Source organism: Choloepus didactylus, chromosome 7 (genome assembly GCF_015220235.1).
Source record: "Choloepus didactylus isolate mChoDid1 chromosome 7, mChoDid1.pri, whole genome shotgun sequence".
Lineage (NCBI taxonomy): Eukaryota > Metazoa > Chordata > Mammalia > Pilosa > Megalonychidae > Choloepus > Choloepus didactylus.
The window spans coordinates 113,478,295-113,501,228 of NC_051313.1; the positions used below are offsets into that span (position 1 = coordinate 113,478,295).

At 35.8% G+C, this 22,934-nt stretch overlaps 1 protein-coding gene across 5 annotated transcripts in view; it reads right to left on the reverse strand.

Annotated features, from left to right (window-relative positions):
* Window positions 1-22,934, reverse strand: part of ZFAND3 (zinc finger AN1-type containing 3) — a 448,733-nt gene that overhangs the window by 86,533 nt on the left and 339,266 nt on the right. For all 5 annotated transcript variants that reach the window (XM_037843177.1, XM_037843176.1, XM_037843175.1 and 2 more), the window contains exon 4: window positions 1,182-1,247. In XM_037843177.1, coding sequence (XP_037699105.1) covers window positions 1,182-1,247 — 66 coding nt within the window. The remainder of the gene's footprint in view (window positions 1-1,181; window positions 1,248-22,934) is intronic.

Sequence of the window (22,934 nt, forward strand, 5' to 3'; positions counted from 1 at the left end):
GAAATCAAATGGCTCTGAAGGTTTTCAAGCTTCTGGTTGGAACGGGTAGCAACTTGCTCTCAAATTCCCATTGGCTAATCAGGACAGTCTGATGACTCTGGAGCATGGTTGTCTTGTGCCTAAATCAGAAACTACCTACTGGAACTTGAGTACTGGGCACAGAAGCGAGGTTAGCATTATAGGACTCTCTCATACACTCCTGCCTCAAAGTCGGTCATTTGGGATAGAAGAGTAAAATTAAGTTCCTTAGAAATCAATGCCTGGACTTTACTCTGAAACTGTGCAAAGGCAGGCCTATTCAGGTTTAACATCAAAATATGAGCATTTAAATGGACTGGTATTTCAGTGAAAGTCTATACATGGAAACAGTTTTGTGCTATTTCTACTGGGGAGTTAAAAGGATTTTTTAAGTTATGAAAAATACTTTGACTGTGACCTTTAGAAAAACAATATAATTATTTTGACTCTACCAAATATAATCCTTGAGATATTTTAAATAGCAGGGAACATTATTAGAAAAGGCAAATATTGTTTAAAATAAATTAAGCTATAGGCTAAGGGAGCAATGGGCATTCTGACTGCTATTTAGAGAGCTACAAGATTCATGACTTCATGTTTAATAAAAATGTCACAGATGAACAAAGATGTTTTTGGAACTCCATAGATTTGAAAAGAATGATTTCAGCATACCCTATAGCTTTAAGACAAATGAGACAAAATAATTTTCTGAAACTACTAGAACATTACAGCAGTCAAGTTAGAACACTGATTATCTGAACTATAAGATCTTTCACCCTCCAGACTCTATAAAAGATTTTTTTCAGTGGGTCCAAGACTTTGACAAATTAGCCACATGTTAGAAAGTGGGCAATGGTCTGTGTTTTCTGTGCGCTTCATAGCTTAATATTCTTCAGGCATTACAGAGCAGGTAAGTTTTATTTAATATCCACCTCCTCAGTTCCAGCTGCCAGCCAGCATTCAGTCAGTCAAGCTGACCTCCAAGAACACCACTCTGACATCTGCTCACTCTCTCCCCAACGCTAAGTACATAATACACAACAGTTCACAACTGATGAAAGAAATTAGAGAGTACCCTGGCAAGGATGCCAAGTTAGAACCAGTTACTAATTTCTGTGAAGAATTCAGGTAAGAATGAATTCAGATAAGGATGATGTACGTACCTGCACCACAGGATCTTTTGGTTGGTGTGATTAACGAGACATGAGCTGCGTCTGTGCATGGCCCACCTAGAAACAGAAAGGCAGGCTCATCAGTATGGACATATCCTCTACACGCCCACAGTTCCTATCTTGATACAGAAAAACCTAAAAAAGGGTCACCCTGCAAATATGCATGAAAGAGGGTAGTGGGAAAGGTGGTGGTGGTGGTGGTGGTGGTGGTGTTAATTCTAAGGACCTAATTTTAGTTCAGCAATTTAGTCTATAGCTCCACAGTCTTTCTACATTATAATATGATTTTCATTAAAAAAAAAAAAACAAGAGTCTCACATAATGTTAAGAAGTTAAACGATACAACTTTACTAGAATTCAGATCCAGGTGACAGAAATTTACCTGTAAGTTTAGGGAAATGAGTTTCTCCACAGAGCAATAAGCAGGACTGATATCTCTACAGTTGACCTCAGTGATCACCCTATCTTTGAATTTATTGCAAAACTCTAGGCAACAGAGTCCCCGAGGGGACAACAAACTACTTGACAGAAGAAAAAAAAGATCATTTTAATACAGAAGAAAGTGTTGCTGACCAAGGAAGAATATCTAAGTTTAATGATAAGAAGTATGATTTGAAGAGGACCTTCATGGAATCTTGGTGGGGCCAGAAATCTGATGAACAGGCATAATTCAAGAGTTTGCAAGAGATAAAATTAGTCAATGGAAGGAGGCTTTACAAGCAATAATTAAATTCTGCAGAAACTGGGTGATCAACAATTCTGAAGTTGATATTGATACACACCCCCATACCCTCTACTGGCCATGCCTTACCCTCTGAAATAGGAAGTTACTCTATAAATAAGAAAACTAGCAGTTCTCAACATGTGCCTGGGAGGGGCAGTGGTGATGGTAAGAAAGGAAGTATAACACAGACAAATGGTTTGCATGCATTTGCAAAGACTCCACAGGTGACTATGACTAGCAAGGGGGGAGCACAGTTATTTGGCAGAACTATATATCACCTATAACAAGGCTTCATATCATTGAAGTTATTCACTGAAAAAGAAGGTAAGATGAAAGTGCCCTGGACCTTTCCCTAGAGTTTATGCTGCTGAGATACATGGATTCAGAGACCTGGAGATTCCACCTAAGAAATTCACCATTAGCCCACTCTTTCCCATGCCAAGGCCATAACGGCAGAACCCTCAATTAGTGTAGGAAGACAGAGAGAGGAAGAAAAAGGAAAAGGAGGAGAAACCAAGTAAGTACACCGTTAAACTTCAAAGAGCACTTAGTAAATACTGTGTGCCATAAGTGTTGGTCCCACACTCAGGCAGCTTATAATTTTGTTAGGAAGACAAAATTTAGGTACATAGGAATACCACACGACAGCAAAAAAAGAACTACATGGAAAACAATCAAGTGACAAAGAATATGGTACAGGTAATAAATGCTAAATGTAATCAGGAAGAAGGAAGTTCATCATTGGCTGGCATTACTTGAAAATGCTTCACAAGAATTTCAAGATGAGGCAGGAATAAATTGGGGAGCTCAGAAAGTCAGGAAAGAAAAGCAGGACACTTCAACTGAAAATTTTTCTACAAATGTCACATTTACCAGAGAAAGCTTAACATGCTAAAAAAAATGGGCAACCATGATATGGGAATACGCAACATACAGGCTTTACAGAAGACGCCATTTAAGCCCTGATACCACTCCCTACTTTCTAAGTAATTCTGGATAAGTGATCTTCAGTTTCTTTAACAAAAATGGGGATAGTAAAAATGCCCAGAGGTCACAGGGTTGATGAAATCACCTATACAAAGAGGCTTCAGAAAGTATAAAGCTTTATGTTATGTATCATTATCATCTTCTCTTCCACCAGATTCTATGCTTCCAGGAATCAAGACCCACATTTTCATCTATTTCTGGGTAATGGCTGTATAGACTATAGGTCCTTAATAATGTTCACTTAATAAGTTACCACTGCAAACTGTTTAAATGAATCCGGAGAGTAATGTATGTTTAAGTTTGTGTTTGTGTGTGTGTGTGTGTGTGTGTGGTTTAACATACAATAGAATGAATTACTAGAACAAAGTGCCCAAATTTAAATGCACACCTTGAGGGATTTTAACATACATGTATACTTGTGTAACCACCATCAGATCAAAATATTAGACATTTACAGCACCCAGAAAGTTCAGGGGAGCATTTTAAAAATACATATCCCCTGGCCTGCCTCTTGAAATTTTGAGGCAATATTTTGGGGTGGGGAATAGAAAGAGAATAGTGTGAATTTTTAAACTAGCATTTTTCAAACCACAATGTAAGTATCAACAGCCCAGTTAATTCCAATCTCTAATAACATTTTCTTTAACCTCCAGCTCAATATCTGGCCGATATCACTGAGTTCCCACATCATAGTTAAACACACAGAGCATGAAAGTCAGTAACAGCTTAACTACCAGAATCTTTTTTTAAAAGGACAAAAAATAATTCATCCAGTAAAATTTTGAGTAGGGAGAAATCATCAAACCCCCTAAAGAAATCTGACTGGGACTCATGAATTACCATTCTCATGTTTGTAAATGTCCTAGGTGATAACTAAATAAGAGAATATTTATCTCAACCATAGGTTGAGAATTTATGCTTTAACTCCTAGTGAATGGATTTCTGTAGGTTTTGGCAAATACGCAAATAACTTTAAGGCTACCTAGCATATCTCAACATGCATCATCACCAAAGTGTTCCCCAGAGATCTTGTTAAACTAACAATCCAATCCAATGTATTCAATACATTATAGTAAAGTACAAATAGAACCATAGTTGAGCCAAGACAAATTGACAGCAAGAGTAACTGGCAGTGATAATATATCCTAGCTTTGATAATTGGGCAATATTATAAACAGAGAGCTTGGAATTAAGTTTGGTCTGGCAGACTATACACTACAAACCATTTTAAAATCCAGGACAGAAGCATGCAAGCATAGCACATAAATTCTACACTAATTGCTCTGTCATCCAAAACTCCTATACTCTCAAATAAAAGGAATAGCCACAGAAGATTATAATATCTACTCTTATACAATTCCAAATCAACCCCATTAAAATGAATGCAGGAAACTAAGGAACACTCAAGGGGAACTTTTTTAGGTTTCTGTCCAAAACTTAATAAAAATATTGCATGGATCCCATGTGGTTATAGCAAATAAAATAATTTTGAGAGCTGATGGTAAGGGTCAAAGTCAGAACATCCGCTTCATCAAAGAAATGAGGTTGGCTTTTCTTTTCTTTACTACCTTAAGTCATGTGGGATCTGAGAGAGGAGTTATACATATGAACCCATAAACCATTGTAAACTCTGTTCCCATTTTTGGCTTTTCTTTCCCTTCTTTCCAAGCAGCAGGGCAGAGCTGAGAATAACTGGAGAGTGAAGAGAGGGAGACTCCCATAGGTGAACGTAGTATGGGGTGGGAGGGGATCAGATTGGGAAAATAAATGTTTCAAAGCACAGAACAATTCAAACCATTACCCTCTAGTCTACATTAGTAGCAACAATACATTTTGGGTTTTTAGATACATTTTTAAAAAATCATAGTTAAAGTTCCTTGCTCAATATGACAGGCTCTCTAGGGATTCTGAAGCAGATGATATCAAGATTAACCAACCTGAACTAATTTTCAGTCAATTATCATAAGTACTTTTTGCTTTCTTTTGCTAAAGCAAATTAAGTGCCTGTACTCCGCCCCCCCATTGGTTCTTCATTATTTGGAGATATTTAATAACAGACTATGATCTTGCATTTGATATTACATTCAAAGGGCTTTTTCCTGAAATAATGTCAAGTTTCAGTAATTTAGAGTTTGGAATCTGCAAGCAAATAATGCCTGTGGTTGCTTGTGCTTTGTGACCAGAGAAGTCTGCATACCCTACCTTTTCTTCTTGGAATGTCTCTATTTTTGTATTATTGGCGTCACACATAATGCAACTCTATGGATCACACGTGCATTTCCACATGAGAGCCATAAAATGAAATTTTTCAACTCTATTCCCAAAAACTGTTATTCTTTATAGCGTTTGCAATTAGATCATGGAATTTCCCAAGAATCACTGATTTCAGCCCTGTGAAGTTGAAGACGGGTCAAATTTGCATACTAATTTCACTGTAATCTGTAAAAAAGAGAAGACTAAATAAAGGTATCTCATTAACCATCAACACTCACATTTCAAGCCTACGTACAGAATTCTTAAGTTTTCTTTTTCAATTGAGTTACTGAGCATGTCAAAAAAACTCAGAACTACCCATGAAGTAGACAACCCCATAGGCTGGTTGGAGACTATGACTCAAGGAAAAAGTAGAGAACACTGATTCGGAGGACAGCTGCATTTAGGCGGGCAATCATTCCAGGCACTCAAAACCTAAGACTGTGTAAATATAGAAAAACAGTATTTACCCTTAATCTTGAAAATAGAGATCAATAATCTACTCAGAAGGGTTTTGTTAGAACATCTGTGATGACCAGTTATTTTTGGCTTCTTATTCCACTAGCCCTCAGTGGCTGCAGTTACATCATGTACTAAAATCCATCAATAAGGAAAAAACAGATTGTCAAGGAGTCAGTCAGCTACAAATTTCCAGAAGCTCAGTAATAAAATAAATATTCTACTATCAGCCCTTTGGTAACTGCAAAACATTAATACACAAAAATAGCCATTCCTTTTTCAGATTTATAACACTTCAATAATTTTGCTTAATTAACATGACATTTACATAATAGCATCTAATTAATTTCCAACTAAAGGGACTGTGGGCTAATTAGAAATGCATCGTCCTTTTTTAACCAGCTTGTCAATTATATACCATCACAATCTGTACATTGTTTACCTTTGCAGCATCTCACTTTTCCAGGATCACCATTCTAATGATTTCGGAAACAGATTCAAAAGGTACAATTCTCCTCTCTTGCTAGAGAATAAAAATATCCTATCAAGAGTTTCTTAATGAGGCTTCTTAAAAAAAAAAAAATCTATGCAATGGAGATCATGAAATAAACTCCACACTGTCTTCTGATACGGCCTTGCTAAGAATGTAAAATGATCTTTCAAAAATATTCAAAGAATCTCTATTTCCTCAGCAGTAACTTTCTCCTTCTTTAAAAGTCATCAACATACATGTGGAGGGGATTTAAAAGAACAAAGCATTAACAACAATAAATGAATATCAGGGACAGATCAGAATGCATAAAAAAAAAAGTCATCTCTTCAGAAAAGAAAACCCTATCCCTCCAACCTCACCCTAAACCTGCAATTTATGAAATGATTTATTCAGAAAGAGCACACCTAATCTGTCTACATAATTAAATTTGAAAAGTACCATTGATTAAAAACAAAAATACATAAAGATATAATGAGTGGGAATCTAAATCTACAGGAAATCTTCAGCACAGGTAGCAGCCTTCCCATTTCTCCAAATGAAACTTCCAAATTAACCTGTTTACAAAGCCTGTCACGGAATATAATAACATTATTCTCTTAGTTTAGCAGCTCTAATCCTAACTCACTATATGATCTCACACCATTTAGATCAAATTAGAGAGTCATGAGAAGGGGGTATACAAAGTAGGTCAAAACTTGCTATTTTACTCATTAAGTCCTTCTCTACAAAATTTTATTACCTTCACTCCCCTAAGTAAATAGAGTGATGGGCAGCTGTGCAAATATTATGGTTATACGTGTGTATGTATATGCTTATTAGCCCATTTGCTCAACAGAAATAAAATATAAATTGTCCCAAATCACCTCCCCTGGTAAACAACACTAAGAGCAAAATGAAATCAGGAACGCTTTCCTTTTGCCCTCACTGACGGATTCTGTATTCTTTTAAGGTCTACGATGATATTCCTGCTGGGGCAAGGGGATGTGTTTTGGAAGAAATGCTTTCTCCTCACCTAGCAATGGCATTAATGGAATGAACTCTGAGGACAGGGACAAAATCTTACTCATTTTGGTAACTTAGTACATTAGAGTGTTCAAAATATGTTTTTCACTATTGAATGAAAATGATCAAAGCAACCTTGAGGCCAAAAGCAATTACTGGACATACCTAGTATATCTAGTATCTCTAGAAAGGAAATGAAACGATGAATAAGTACAGGTGATTATCATCATATTTAGAGGGTGCTAAAAGCACAGCAGTTTTTATACTTTTTTACACTTAAAAATTATTGAGGACACTAAAGAGCTTTTGTTTGTGGGCTAAATCTATTGATATTTAGCCTACCTGAAATTTAAACTGTCGAAATTTTAAAATATTTATTCATTTCAAATTAACAAAATAGTTACATGTCAACATAAAAATAAATCCTGTTAGGAAAATTAACTGTAATTAAAAACAAAAACAGCAAGAGTGGACTGGCTTAAAAGATGACATCTGGATTCTCTTATCTGCATCTGCATTCAATCTGTTAAAAAGTGTTGTTTATATGAAGAACATCAAGAAAAAAACAGCTTCATACAGATACGTAGGTGGAAAAGGACCTTACAGACCCTTCTAAATGTAACTTGGGGACGCTGATGTGTCCTTGGACCACAGTTGAGAACCATTGGTACAGATCAAAACAGTGAACCTAAAAGTTTATGCAATTTCCAATTTTCCCATACTTTCCTCACAGCTCAAATAGCTTATTCAGGTCTCACAGAGACCAAATGATGCACTAGTATAAGTAATGGTAGAAGGTTTACCCACTCTCAACAAAATATTAATATTCAAGTAAATGAAGTCAAGGGATAGTGGCCTAAACTCTACAATCATAATTTCAAACAAAGACATTCTATTTTTGTTACTTAATATTAAACACATGCTTCATGGAACTCATGATTCTGGGCAAGCAGCTAAATTTGTTTGATTTTAGTTTTTCAAACATAATCTCTCACCTGGAGCCCTTATCACCAAAACAAAGCTTCTGTATATTAAGACGCTGAAAAACATCCACCACCAAACTCTAAAATGTGATAAAGCCCAACAGCAATTAACAGTGAAATTCTAAGACATCACCATGTTGGGGATTAAAACTGGAACCCTTTCTGAGGAAGTCAAAATATCATCTGTCTGCAAGGTGTTAATAATAGGGTGGTATATGGGAACTCTATTTTATGCATGATTGTTCCATAAACCCGCAACTTCTCTAATTAAAAAAATAATTTTAAAAAGTTGTTCAAATCATCTAATTAAGGCAGCTCTATTTTCAGACACTATTTTGTTTCTCTCTTGTGACAAAGCATATTAAATATGGATATGAAATCAGTAGCTGTCACTTCTTTAATTCATACTTCAGTTCTATTTACAGCCTTAACTAAGTACTAACTTAGATTTCTGTATTTGCATTTTATCATCAACACGAGCATGAGTCTCCTAACATTAATGGAAAACCACTCAGCATTGGAAGAGCTTTTCTCTTTTGACATGCCAAATTTCAGGTATGAAGAGCATTCTCATAAATCTTGGCCCATGTAAACTACTGAAAGAAGGCTGCAATGCTTTCCTCAGAAAGGTAGGTAGTTTGCACCTGCCCTTCATGAGAGCTTCAGAGAAAATGGAGACAGAAAAAAAAAATTTTAAAAAGACATCTATTTAGGCAATAGATACTGTCTTCTGGTCTTTTAAAAAGAATTTTGAACATAGGTGCCCTTTTTCGGTGCCTCTTTGCTGAGCCTCTCCTAAAGGTAGCCGCACCACAGCTGGCAACATATTCAGAGTTGACACTGAATAGAAGGTACCTCAGCCCAACCTTCTTGTTTTACGGAAGTAAACATTGGCACATTTTACTAATAGAACCTCTCTTTGCAACTAATAGTTGAAAATGTCATAATTTGAATAATGTAGTGAAGGGTTTATATTGGTATTTTGGAATTTAAAAGATCCCTTACCAAGGCAGCATTCTATTGTATTTATTAAATCCAAAGAATCTTTTTTTTGATGGATCGAAGAGTGAAATGGTATATGAAATACTAGAGCACATGAATACAGAATGGAAAGTTATATACAGTCATTTTTTTTGGTATTGACAGCTCTGCCTTTTCAGAGAAGTTCACAAACACAATTAAAATATATTCATGTAATGTTAAACTGACTACTTCTAAGACACTCAAATAGATGCCCCTATTATAATGATTTTTTTCAGCCAAACACTTCTGTCATCATAAAGTTGAGATATAGTTTATAATCAGCACAGTGTCACCCATTACCCATATCTACACTAAATAAAAACAATATGACAACTGCAAAGGGCTAAAGCTGTGTAAAGTGAAGTTGTTCACTCTGACCTTTACTTTCACAGCCACGTACATAGCATTAAATATAATAAGAACATTTAAAAAAAAATCTCATTTGCAAGGTGAGGGGAAAGGATGATGTTGCCTCAAAGCCTAGTCTGAATATCAAAAATTCCATATTTTCAAAGGTGCCTTTATCTGTCAAGGTTCTCCAGAAAAACAGAACCATCAGGATATATGTGTATGTATATATGTGGGTGTGTATTTCTAGAACTGGCTTAAACAATTATAGGTCCTAGCATGTCTAAATTCTGTAGGACAGGCCAGAAGCTGGAAATTCTAGTAACAGTGATACTGAAGTGTTGAGTTCAAATTCCTTAGAATGGAAAAGGAGTGGAGGATGCAATCTTGAGGTAGATTTTTTTCTTCCACTCCCATTACAAGGATGATCTTTAAAAGTCAAATTATTAAAAATGCTAATCCCACCAATAAAATATCTCCACAGAAACACCCACCAACAAACATCTAGGCCAGTGTTTTACAAAACAACTGGACACTATAACCTAGACAAGTTATCATATAAAATTAACCACTGTAGAGCTGGGGAAAATCTTTATAGGAAACCAATCTTTCCTATGTGCAGACTTTTTAAAGGACCCTTGAAAATGAGTGCTAAAAGTTTGCTAGTCTTTTCTCTTGTCCCAGGGGAAATTCAGGTGATAAAAGAACTATTTATGAGCAAAACTTATTTCAAAATAGGAAGTGGCCACTTGAAAGGTGGAAGGAAGGGAGTCGGAGAGAAGGAGGGAAGAGGAAGGAAGGGAGGAGGGGCAGAAAGGAGGGAGGGAAGGAGGGAGGAAAAAAGAAAAAGAAAAAAGCAGTAGCCAATCATTCCAAAGGTTCTATCAAAAAAGCTAAGTTTCACCACATCAAGACAACCAAATTTCAAAATTTGGTAGGAACACTGCCTTCTTTAGTTCCTTCATCTTGGGATCACTGTATGTCACAGAAAATAATGAAAAACATCAAGTAATTGCTCAAAATCAGGAATAGGCAATGAGAAGCCCCTATTTAATTTATCAAAATATATGAAGTGGGTTTGCAAAAAAGAGAAATTAGAGATGAAACTTTTCTGAGTATTTAATTCAGTAAGCATTTACTGAGTATTGCCTTGCCAAGCACTGTGCTGGGTGCTCTGGGCAGGGCAAAACAGCATAAAATGAAGCCTCTGTTAATTTGGGATTAGCCTCAAAATGGGTACAAAGGAAAGATGACATTCTCATGTCAAAGAGGTAACCAATACAAGACAATATGTGCTTAGATGTTACAGGTAAGAAGTATAGGAATTCCTTGGAGGAAGCAATTGGTTTTGAGCAGCTGGGCCTCCAGAGGAATGAATAAAGATGGTAATAAGAGTGCCACTGTGCCTTCTGGGGACAGCAAGGGTCTGGTTTGGTTCAGAGCAGAGCATCAGTGCTGGGAGGAACAGGCAGGTCAGACACAAGAATCCATAAGGAGGATGTCTAACACAAGACTAGGAATAGGAATCCGGCTGACCAAACAGGCAATGATGAGTGAAGGGAAGAATTTCCTTTTTTGTCAGCAGGGTATTACTGGGAGAGTCATCTGATAGGTTTATGGAGTGAGAAGTGATAATGTGGATACTATGGCTATAATCCTGTGAAAATACAGTGAAATGGTACTGACAACTTTCCAGGTCTTTAATATTTTTCCACTGAGCTAACTAAAGGATCATGAACAAAGACAAATTAGGAAATACAAATAAGTCAGAGTAACTAAGAATGAGTTTCAGTTTAGTCTATTTGGTACAATATATATTCTGAAGTTAAGGGCACATTTAAAGGAAGAAATTTAAGAAATATGAACACTAAGTATTATTTTATTCCAATAAATTTAGAAATCAAGATGAAATGGATGTCTTTGTAATAAATATTAATTGACATGATTAACTTAAAATAAGGTATAAATATGAATAATCCAAAAATTATATAGGAAACCAAAAAGGTTTTTACAAGATTTATGTGGAAAAACTATATTGGGATAGTCAGTTTTATGAATAAGTTCTTAAAACTTCAAAGAATAGTTATATTACATAAACAATGTCAGGGCAAAAGAGGAAAAGCTGTCAGAGCACAGAAAAAGATGAAACACCTTCTATGAGATTAATCTAACTGATACAAAACTAGACCAGTAATAGCATGCCCCCCCCCAAGTAAACATACACATAGTACACAAAATTAACTCTCACTTGAATCCAGCAATATACTGATAGAATTAATAGGGTTTATTCAAGGAATACAAAGATGGTTTAATACTAGAAAGCTATTAAGATAAGAGATTACATATTAAAGGAGAAATACCATGATAATTTCAATAGATACTGAAAAGGCATTTGATAAAACTCAACTAGCAGAATTTGATTAAAAACAAATCTGTAAGCTAGAAATGAGAGTTTTCTTAACCTGATAAAGAACATAAACAAGAAACCTATAGCAAATATTGTACTTATGAAATACTAGAAGTAGTCGAGAGTCAGGAATAAGAAAAGGAAAAAAAACTATTAAGCAAGAAATGTTTAAGGCCTACATTAATGATCCATCTATTTTTAGTCAAGACTATATAAGAAGGTTTGAATAAATGAAGACAATCTATATTCCTATGGGAAGTCTCAATAGTATAAAAAATGTCAGTATTCTCAAATAAATTTATATATTCAATATAATCGTAGTCAAAATCAAATAGCAATTTTTAATAGAACTTGACAAGCTGAATATAAAAATAACCAAGAAGAGAAAACACATAAGAACAGTCAACAAAATTTAGAAAAAGGCAAGCTAAGGGGGACTAGCTCTATGAGATATCAATATAGACCATGAAGTAATATTCCAGATCAGGAATATACAAACAGGTCAAGAGCTTAGAAAAAGACCTATGTTTACATAATAACAGTGGAATTTCAAATCGTTGGAATATTCAATGAACGGTACTGAGATAACTGGTTATCCGTTTAGAAAAAAATAAAGGTAGATCCCTATACCTTATATTATATACCAAATAAATTCCACATGGATTCATGAGTTAATGGAGAAAAAGTTAAACTAGAAAAGTATAAAACAAAATGGAGAAATATTTTTATAATCCTGTGATGAAGAAAGCCTTCTTTCTAGGAAGACACAAGTCTAGAAGCTAAAAGGCCAATAAATTTGCACACACAACAATTTAAAACTTCTAATGGAAAACAAGATACCAAATCAAAGTTAAAAGCAAAGTGACATACCAGAAGAAAATACTTGCAATATATATAACAGACTTATTATACAGGATATATAAAAAATATAACAATATACAAAACAATAAAACAAAACAATACAAAAAAAGACAGTTAACAATAAAAACAGTAAGTGAAGAAAATGGATAGGCAAATCACCAGAACCTATAAACAGCTAACAGATACATGAAACAGTATGCAATTTCACTATCAGCTATGTAAGGAAAATGCAAGTTAAAATGAGCTATTCTTTTGCCCAAGTTGTGGAAAAAAAGGAGAGAGACAGAGACAGAGAAAGAGAACACCTAACCTTAGTAAAGGAATGGGAAACAGTCACTCTTAAACACCATTCTTAGAAGCATAAAGTGGTACAATCATTTTGAAGAGTAATTTGGCCATGTATATAAAAAAATTAAAATAAGCACATTTTGACTTATTAATTCCTCTTCTATGCATTTATCATGGAAAAATAACATGCATCATTAGTCAGGTGAAGAAATGCTCATTTGACATGCTTTGTAGCAGTAAAACATGAGAATATCCTGAAGAAGAAAAAGTTTAAAAAATAAAAAAAATAAATAAACCACAATGTGGAATACTATGCAACAGTTTAAAAAGAATTAGGCAGATCTCTGTGTGCTGACCTAGAAAGATCTCTAAAATATATTGAGTAAAATAGCAAGTTATACAGCAATGTGTCTAAAATGCTTTCATTTATATGAAAATAAATAAAACCTTATATGTACGTAAACATGTACATAACTGCATGGAAAAAGAGATAAACCCCAAAATGAATAAACAGTGGTTATCTCTAGAAAGAGTGGGAATTTGGTGGTGGTAGTTGGAGGGTGGTGTTGAAGGAGTATTTTTTACCTTTTATTCCATATAATCTACATTTATTTGTATTAAAATATATAATGTAGTCACGCTTTACTTGTGTACTTAAAAATTGGATTAAAAACTGAGAAAAAGAAAAAAAAGTAAACCAAAAAATGAATAATTAAAAAATTATGGTTTTGCTTTTTCCTGATCCTTCTTTTGACTACAAGTTGAAGGTCAGGTGACACTACAAGTGCTTGAACAAGTTCCTACCCAAATAACATAATGGAACAGAAATAATTTCTGTTATGAAAACAATGTTGAAGCACTCAAGTCCTTCTGCATTTTCACAGGGATTAACTAATGTTCCCATACATTGATTCCTGGTGAATTTACAACCATTCAATTCAATGCAGTATGTAACCCTATATCTTTATACTATACATAGCAAAATATCTATCTTTTTAGCATATGGCCCTAATAAAAGCAATATGATTTACAGATGAGCTTCAAGATAAATAAAGGCACTTTAAAAAAAGGGGGGGGGGCTTTACATTAAAATCTAAAGAGACATTTAAAGTTTGGGCATTCTTCATCATAGGAACAAATCTTCCACTTTGAGACTATTATATATCAGAAAAGCTCTATCTGTTGTATAATTATCTCTGATAAACGACCTGATGCTTTGAGCTTCATTAGAGAAGAGAAAAAAGAAAGACACTCACACGGAGAGAACTGTAAATAAATCTCCACACCATATTTCACTTTCAACCAGCCCAGCAGGAAGTCATAAAATATGGTTTGAATAGGTAATATTTTCTAAATGCTCAACTAAAAGGGGCCACTTATTGTGTCCAAACTCTGGTCTCCTGAGGCAGGCATAGTCTTAAAAAGAGAAAACAAATTTCTAATAATCCTTAAATGAAACTAAATTGATACAAACAAACAAAAAGTTTAGCTACTTGGTGGCAGTGATGTTAATTTTCTAGGGGACAGAGAAGGACTTGTCAGAAAGGAATGAAGTCTTGTAGCCATGAAGACCAATGCATGTTCAAAGACTCAAGGACATTCCAGCAAGAATATTAAAATATGCTACGAATTTTTTTTAAAAATCCCTGGGGGAGTTAGGGTATAACCAGGAACCAGTTTCCAAGGAAACAATGGAAATCTATTTGTTCAACCAAATTAACCACAGATAAAGGAGGCTCGAAATTTCTGTTTTGGAAATCACTGACACAGTAAAGAAAAACCCAGTCAACACTAAGAAATGAAGTTTAAATCATTAAAAATGTTCACTAACATTGTTGTTAGTATGGTTCTCCCCTTTTCTTCAAATTTCCTTTTTACTAAAACAAAAGCATCTCTTGGGTAGATGCAGCAGAGAAGAGTAGGAGAAAAACACAAGAATTATTAATGAAAAAGGTCTAACTGAATTCTAGCCCTGCCATGCGACTCAAGGCAGGTCACCACCCAAACCTCCTTTTTTCTCCTCTATACCTATCTCATTGTCAGGGTGATTGCAGGAACATAACATTGGTCAAACTGCTTTGTAAAAAACGGGCTGACAATTTTTTTTTTTTTTTTTGTATAGGGCCATTTCAGTCTCTGTCTCATCTACTCAATTCTGCTGTTATAACACAGAAGCAGCCATAGACAATACGTAATGAACGAGGGTGGCTGTATTCCAATAAAACTTTATTTATGGACACTGAAATTTGAATTTCATAAAATTTTCACATCACAAAATATCACTCCTTTTGATTTTTTTCAACTATTTAAATATATAAAAACTATTCTTAGTCCATGGGCCATACAAAAAGAGGTGATAGGTTACATTTGCCTCACAGGCTGTAGTTTGCCAAACCCTGTCCTAAGTTGCTATTTATTTCTAAGTATGCGCTCCACAGGCTCAGAAGAATGTTCTGTATGAGGTAGGCCTTTTGTAACTGCTTGATTAGAATTTCGGAATAAGTGAAAACAAGCCCACTTCCTAGCATTAATCTTCTCTAGTAGCAGGTAGAGGTTCTTTCCTTCTCTTGCCCAGAAAGAAACACACCAACCAACTCCCCTCTAGCACTGTAATTTCCACCCAATTTGCTACTGGTATTGGGAAAAAAAAACAACCTGGGTAGGCATGCACATCATATAACTCCCAAAAAAAAGCATGGTTAGGAATGCCCAGGCCTTTAAAAGCACAACAGGAAATCTGACATAAGAGATGAAGAAGAGGAAATTTTCTCATCTTTTAAGACCAATCTGAAAGGAAACAGAAGATGGCGGACTGGTGAGCTACACACGCAAGCTTGGTACACCAATTGGACCCCACAAGACTCACTCCCCCACTCACCAAAAAGGCTAAGCAGGGGAGAACTGGCTTGTGGAGAACAGGTGGCTTATGAATGCTACCTGCTGGTTAGTTAGAGAAAGTGTACTCCACGAAGCTGTAGATCTGATAAATTAGAGATAAGGACTTCAACTGGTCTACAAATCCTAAAAGAACCCTATCAAGTTCAGCAAATGCCACAAGGCCAAAAACAACAGAAAATTATAAAGCATATGAAAAAACCAGACGATATGGATAACCCAAGCCCAAGCACCCAAATCAAAAGATCAGAAGAGACACAGCACCTAGAGCAGCTATTCAAGAACTAAAGATGAACAATGAGACCATAGTACGGGATACAAAGGAGATCAAGAAGACTCTAGAATAGCATAAAGAAGACATTGCAAGACTAAATAAAAAAATGGATGATCTTATGGAAATTAAAGAAACTGTTGAACAAATTAAAAAGATTCTGGACACTCATAGTACAAGAATAGAGGAAGTTGAACAATGAATCAGTGACCTGGAAGATGACAGAATGGAAAATGAAAGCATAAAAGAAAGAATGGGGAAAAAATTTGAAAAAATCGAAATGGACCTCAGGGATATGATAGATAATATGAAACGTCCAAATATAAGACTCATTGGTGTTCCAGAAGGGGAAGAAAAGGGTAAAGGTCTAGGAAGAGTATTCAAAGAAATTGTTGGGGAAAACTTTCCAAATCTTCTAAACAACATAAATACACCAATCATAAATGCTCAGCGAACTCCAAATAGAATAAATCCAAATAAACCCACTCTGAGACATATTCTGATCACACTGTCAAACACAGAAGAGAAGGAGCAAGTTCTGAAAGCAGCAAGAGAAAAGCAATTTACCACATACAAAGGAAACAGCATAAGACTAAGTAGTGACTACTCAGCAGCCACCATGGAGGCAAGAAGGCAGTGGCACGATATATTTAAAATTCTGAGTGAGAAAAATTAACAGCCAAGAATACTTTATCCAGCAAAGCTCTCCTTCAAATTTGAGGGAGAGCTTAAATTTTTCACAGACAAACAAATGCTGAGAGAATTTGCTAACAAGAGACCTGCCCTACTGGAGATACTCAAGGGAGCCCTACAAGACAGAGAAACAAAGACAGGACAGAGAGACTTGGAGAAAGGTTCAGTACTAAAGAGATTCGGTATGGGTACAATAAAGGATATTAATAGAGAGAGGGGAAAAATATGACAAACATAAACCAAAGGATAGGTGGCTGATTCAAGAAATGCCTTCACGGTTATAACGTTGAATGTAAATGGATTAAACTCCCCAATTAAAAGATATAGATTCGCAGAATGGATCAAAAAAAATGAACCATCAATATGTTGCATACAAGAGACTCATCTTAGACACAGGGACACAAAGAAACTGAAAGTGAAAGCATGGAAAAAATATTTCATGCAAGCTACAGCCAAAACAAAGCACGTGTAGCAATATTAATCTCAGATAAAGTAGACTTTAAATGCAGGGATGTTTTGAGAGACAAAGAAGGCCACTACATACTAATAAAAGGGGCAATTCAACAAGAAGAAATAACAATCGTAAATGTCTATGTACCCAATCAAGGTGCCACAAAATACATGAGAGAAACACTGGCAAAACTAAAGGAAGCAATTGATGTTTCCACAATAATTGTGGGAGACTTCAACACATCACTCTCTCCTATAAATAGATCAACCAGACAGAAGACCAATAAGGAAATTGAAAACCTAAACAATCTGATAAATGAATTAGACTTAACAGACATATAAAGGACATTACATCCCAAATCACCAGGATACACACACTTTTCTAGTGCTCATGGAACTTCCTCCAGAATAGATCATATGCTGGGACATAAAACAAGCCTCAATAAATTTAAAAAGATTGAAATTATTCAAAGCACATTCTCTGACCACAATGGAATACAATTAGAAGTCAATAACCATCAGAGACTTAGAAAATTCACAAATACCTGGAGGTTAAACAACACACTCCTAAACAATCAGTGGGTTAAAAAGAAATAGCAAGAGAAATTGCTAAATATATAGAGACGAATGAAAATGAGAACACAACATACCAAAACCTATGGGATGCAGCAAAAGCAGTGCTGAGGGGGAAATTTATAGCACTAAACGCATATATTAAAAAGGAAGAAAGAGCCAAAATCAAAGAACTAATGGATCAACTGAAGAAGCTAGAAAATGAACAGCAAACCAATCCTAAACCAAGTACAAGAAAAGAAATAACAAGGATTAAAGCAGAAATAAATGACATAGAGAAGAAAAAAACAATAGAGAGGATAAATATCACCAAAAGTTGGTTCTTTGAGAAGATCAACAAGATTGACAAGCCCCTAGCTAGACTGACAAAATCAAAAAGAGAGAAGACCCATATAAACAAAATAATGAATGAAAAAGGTGACATAACTGCAGATCCTGAAGAAATTAAAAAAATTATAAGAGGATACTATGAACAACTGTATGGCAACAAACTGGATAATGTAGAGGAAATGGACAATTTCCTGGAAACATATGAACAACCTAGACTGACCAGAGAAGAAATAGAAGACCTCAACCAACCCATCACAAGCAAAGAGATCCAATCAGCCATCAAAAATCTCCCCACAAATAAATGCCCAGGGCCAGATGGCTCCACAGGGGAATTCTACCAAACTTTCCAGAAAGAACTGACACCAATCTTACTCAAACTCTTTCAAAGCACTGAAGAAAATGGAACACTACCTAACTCATTTTATGAAGCTAACATCAATCTAATACCAAAACCAGGCAAAGATGCTACAAAAAAGGAAAACTACCGGCCAATCTCCCTAATGAATATAGATGCAAAAATCCTCAACAAAATACTTGCAAATCGAATCCAAAGACACATTAAAAAAATCATACACCGTGACCAAGTGGGGTTCATTCCAGGCATGCAACGATGGTTCAACATAAGAAAATCAATCAATGTAATACAACACAGTAACAAGTCAAAAGGGAAAAATCAATTGATCATCTCAATAGATGCTGAAAAAGCATTTGACAAAATCCAACATCCCTTTTTGATAAAAACACTTCAAAAGGTGGGAATTGAAGGAAACTTCCTCAACATGATAAAGAGCATATATGAAAAACCCACAGCCAGCATAGTACTCAATGGTGAGAGACTGAAAGCCTTCCCTCTAAGATCAGGAACAAGACAAGGATGCCCGCTGTCACCACTGTTATTCAACATTGTGCTGGAAGTGCTAGCCAGGGCAATCCGGCAAGACAAAGAAATAAAAGGCATCCAAATTGGAAAAGAAGAAGTAAAACTGTCATTGTTTGCAGATGATATGATCTTATATCTGGAAAACCCTGAGAAATCGACGATACAGCTACTAGAGCTAATAAACAAATTTAGCAAAGTAGCGGGATACAAGATTAATGCACATAAGTCAGTAATGTTTCTATATGCTAGAAATGAACAAACTGAAGAGACACTCAAGAAAAAGATACCATTTTCAATAGCAACTAAAAAAATCAAGTACCTAGGAATCAACTTAACCAAAGATGTAAAAGACCTATACAAAGAAAACTACACAACTCTACTAAAAGAAATAGAAGGGGACCTTAAAAGATGGAAAAATATTCCATGTTCATGGATAGGAAGGCTAAATGTCATTAAGATGTCAATTCTACCCAAACTCATCTACGGATTCAATGCAATCCCAATCAAAATTCCAACAACCTACGTTGCAGACTTGGAAAAGCTAGTTATCAAATTTATTTGGAAAGGGAAGATGCCTCGAATTGCTAAAGACACTCTAAAAAAGAAAAACGAAGTGGGAGGACTTACACTCCCTGACTTTGAAGCTTATTATAAAGCCACAGTTGCCAAAACAGCATGGTACTGGCACAAAGATAGACATATAGATCAATGGAATCGAATTGAGAATTCAGAGATAGACCCTCAGATCTATGGCCGACTGATCTTTGATAAGGCCCCCAAAGTCACCGAACTGAGTCCTAATGGTCTTTTCAACAAATGGGGCTGGGAGAGTTGGATATCCATATCCAAAAGAATGAAAGAGGACCCCTACTTCACCCCCTACACAAAAATTAACTCAAAATGGACCAAAGATCTCAATATAAAAGAAAGTACCATAAAACTCCTAGAAGATAATGTAGGAAAACATCTTCAAGACCTTGTATTAGGCGGCCACTTCCTAGACTTTACACCCAAAGCACAAGCAACAAAAGAGAAAATAGATAAATGGGAACTCCTCAAGCTTAGAAGTTTCTGCACCTCAAAGGAATTTCTCAAAAAGGTAAAGAGGCAGCCAACTCAATGGGAAAAAATTTTTGGAAACCATGTATCTGACAAAAGACTGATATCTTGCATATACAAAGAAATCCTACAACTCAATGACAATAGTACAGTCGGCCCAATTATAAAATGGGCAAAAGATATGAAAAGACAGTTCTCTGAAGAGGAAATACAAATGGCCAAGAAACACATGAAAAAATGTTCAGCTTCACTAGCTATTAGAGAGATGCAAATTAAGACCACAATGAGATACCATCTAACACCGGTTAGAATGGCTGCCATTAAACAAACAGGAAACTACAAATGCTGGAGGGGATGTGGAGAAATTGGAACTCTTATTCATTGTTGGTGGGACTGTATAATGGTTCAGCCACTCTGGAAGTCAGTCTGGCAGTTCCTTAGAAAACTAGATATAGAGTTACCATTCGATCCAGCGATTGCACTTCTTGGTATATACCTGGAAAATCGGAAAGCAGTGACACAAACAGATATCTGCACGCCAATGTTCATAGCAGCATTATTCACAATTGCCAAGACATGGAAACAACCCAAATGTCCTTCAACAGATGAGTGGATAAAGAAAATGTGGTATATACACACGATGGAATACTACGCGGCAGTAAGAAGGACCGATCTCGTGAAACATATGACAACATGGATGAACCTTGAAGACATAATGCTGAGCGAAATAAGCCAGGCACAAAACGAGAAATATTATATGCTACCACTAATGTGAACTTTGAAAAATGTAAAACAAATGGTTTATAATGTAGAATGTAGGGGAACTAGCAATAGAGAGCAATTAAGGAAGGGGGAACAATAATCCAAGAAGAACAGATAAGCTATTTAACGTTCTCGGGATGCCCAGGAATGACTACGGTCTGTTAATTTCTGATGGATATAGTAGGAACAAGTTCACAGAAATGTTGCTATATTAGGTAACTTTCTTGGGGTGAAGTAGGAACATGTTGGAAGTTAAGCAGTTATCTTAGGTTAGTTGTCTTTTTCTTACTCCCTTATTATGGTCTCTTTGAAATGTTCTTTTATTGTATGTTTGTTTTCTTTTTAACTATTTTTTCATACAGTTGATTTAAAAAAGAAGGGAAATTTAAAAAAAAAAAAAGGAAAAAAAGATGTAGTGCCCCCTTGAGGAGCCTGTGGAGAATGCAGGGGTATTGGGCTACCCCACCTCGATGGTTGCTAACGTGACCACAGACATAGGGGACTGGTGGTTTGATGGGTTGAGCCCTCTACCATAGGTTTTACCCTTGGGAAGACGGTTGCTGCAAAGGAGAGGCTAGGCCTCCCTATAACTGTGCCTAAGAGCCTCCTCCCGAATGCCTCTTTGTTGCTCAGATGTGGCCCTCTCTCTCTAGCTAAGCCAACTTGAAAGGTGAAATCACTGCCCTCCCCCCTACGTGGGATCGGACACCCAGGGGAGTGAATCTCCCTGGCAACGTGGAATATGACTCCCGGGGAGGAATGTAGACCCGGCATCGTGGGATGGAGAACATCTTCTTGACCAAAAGGGGGATGTGAAAGGAAATGAAATAAGCTTCAGTGGCAGAGAGATTCCAAAAGGAGCCGAGAGGTCACTCTGGTGGGCACTCTTACTCACAATTTAGACAACCCTTTTAGGTTCTAAAGAATTGGGGTACCTGGTGGTGGATACCTGAAACTATCAAACTACAACCCAGAACCCATGAATCTTAAAGACAGTTGTATAAAAATGTAGCTTATGAGGGGTGACAATGGGATTGGGAAAGCCATAAGGACCACACTCCACTTTGTCTAGTTTATGGACGGATGAGTAGAAAAATAGGGGAAGGAAACAAACAGACAAAGGTACGCAGTGTTCTTTTTTACTTCAATTGCTCTTTTTCACTCTAATTATTATTCTTGTTATTTTTGTGTGTGTGCTACTGAAGATGTCAGGGATTGATTTAGGTGATGAATGTACAACTATGTAATGGTACTGTGAACAATCGAAAGTACGATTTGTTTTGTATGACTGCGTGGTATGTGAATATATCTCAATATAATGAAGATAAAAAAAATTAAAAAAAATTAAAAAAAATTAAAAAAAAAAAGACCAATCTGATAAGCATGTGACTAAAGGTGACCAATCATCTAATATCATTTAAAAACAACAAAACTGACTCTAGTGTTTTAACTACAACTTGAAGAAAGTTGGGTCAAGAAACTAACTACAAATCATACTTTACAGCTCCCCTAGGAAAAACCTGGACATGGGGAGAACAGTTAAATAAATAGCAAAACCAGAAAGAAATGTTTTGTTCCATTTAAGTATTTGTCCAACGGCTCTTCCTCTGTATAGTGTATATTTGCATGCAATGTTCTTTAGACTGTAAATCACTATACAGGTAGGCAGCTATGATGTGGTAGCAAAGAGCCAGCTCAGGAGCCAGGCTGCTCTGTGATCCTGGATAAGATACTGGCTCACTCTGTTTCCATTTCCACATCTGTGAAATGTGTAATGGATACAATAATCTGTGAAACTGACACGATACATACCATTAATACAGTATTTAAATGCTGTAATAAGTTCTTTAGTTACTACTTGAACTTTGTTCACATTTTATTTTTTAATTTCTTTCATTTTTAATTGTGGTAAAATATCCATCTAATAAAAATCATTTTAACCATTTTAAGTAACAATTCTTTGACAGTAAGAACACTGATAATAGTAACTTTCATTACTATCT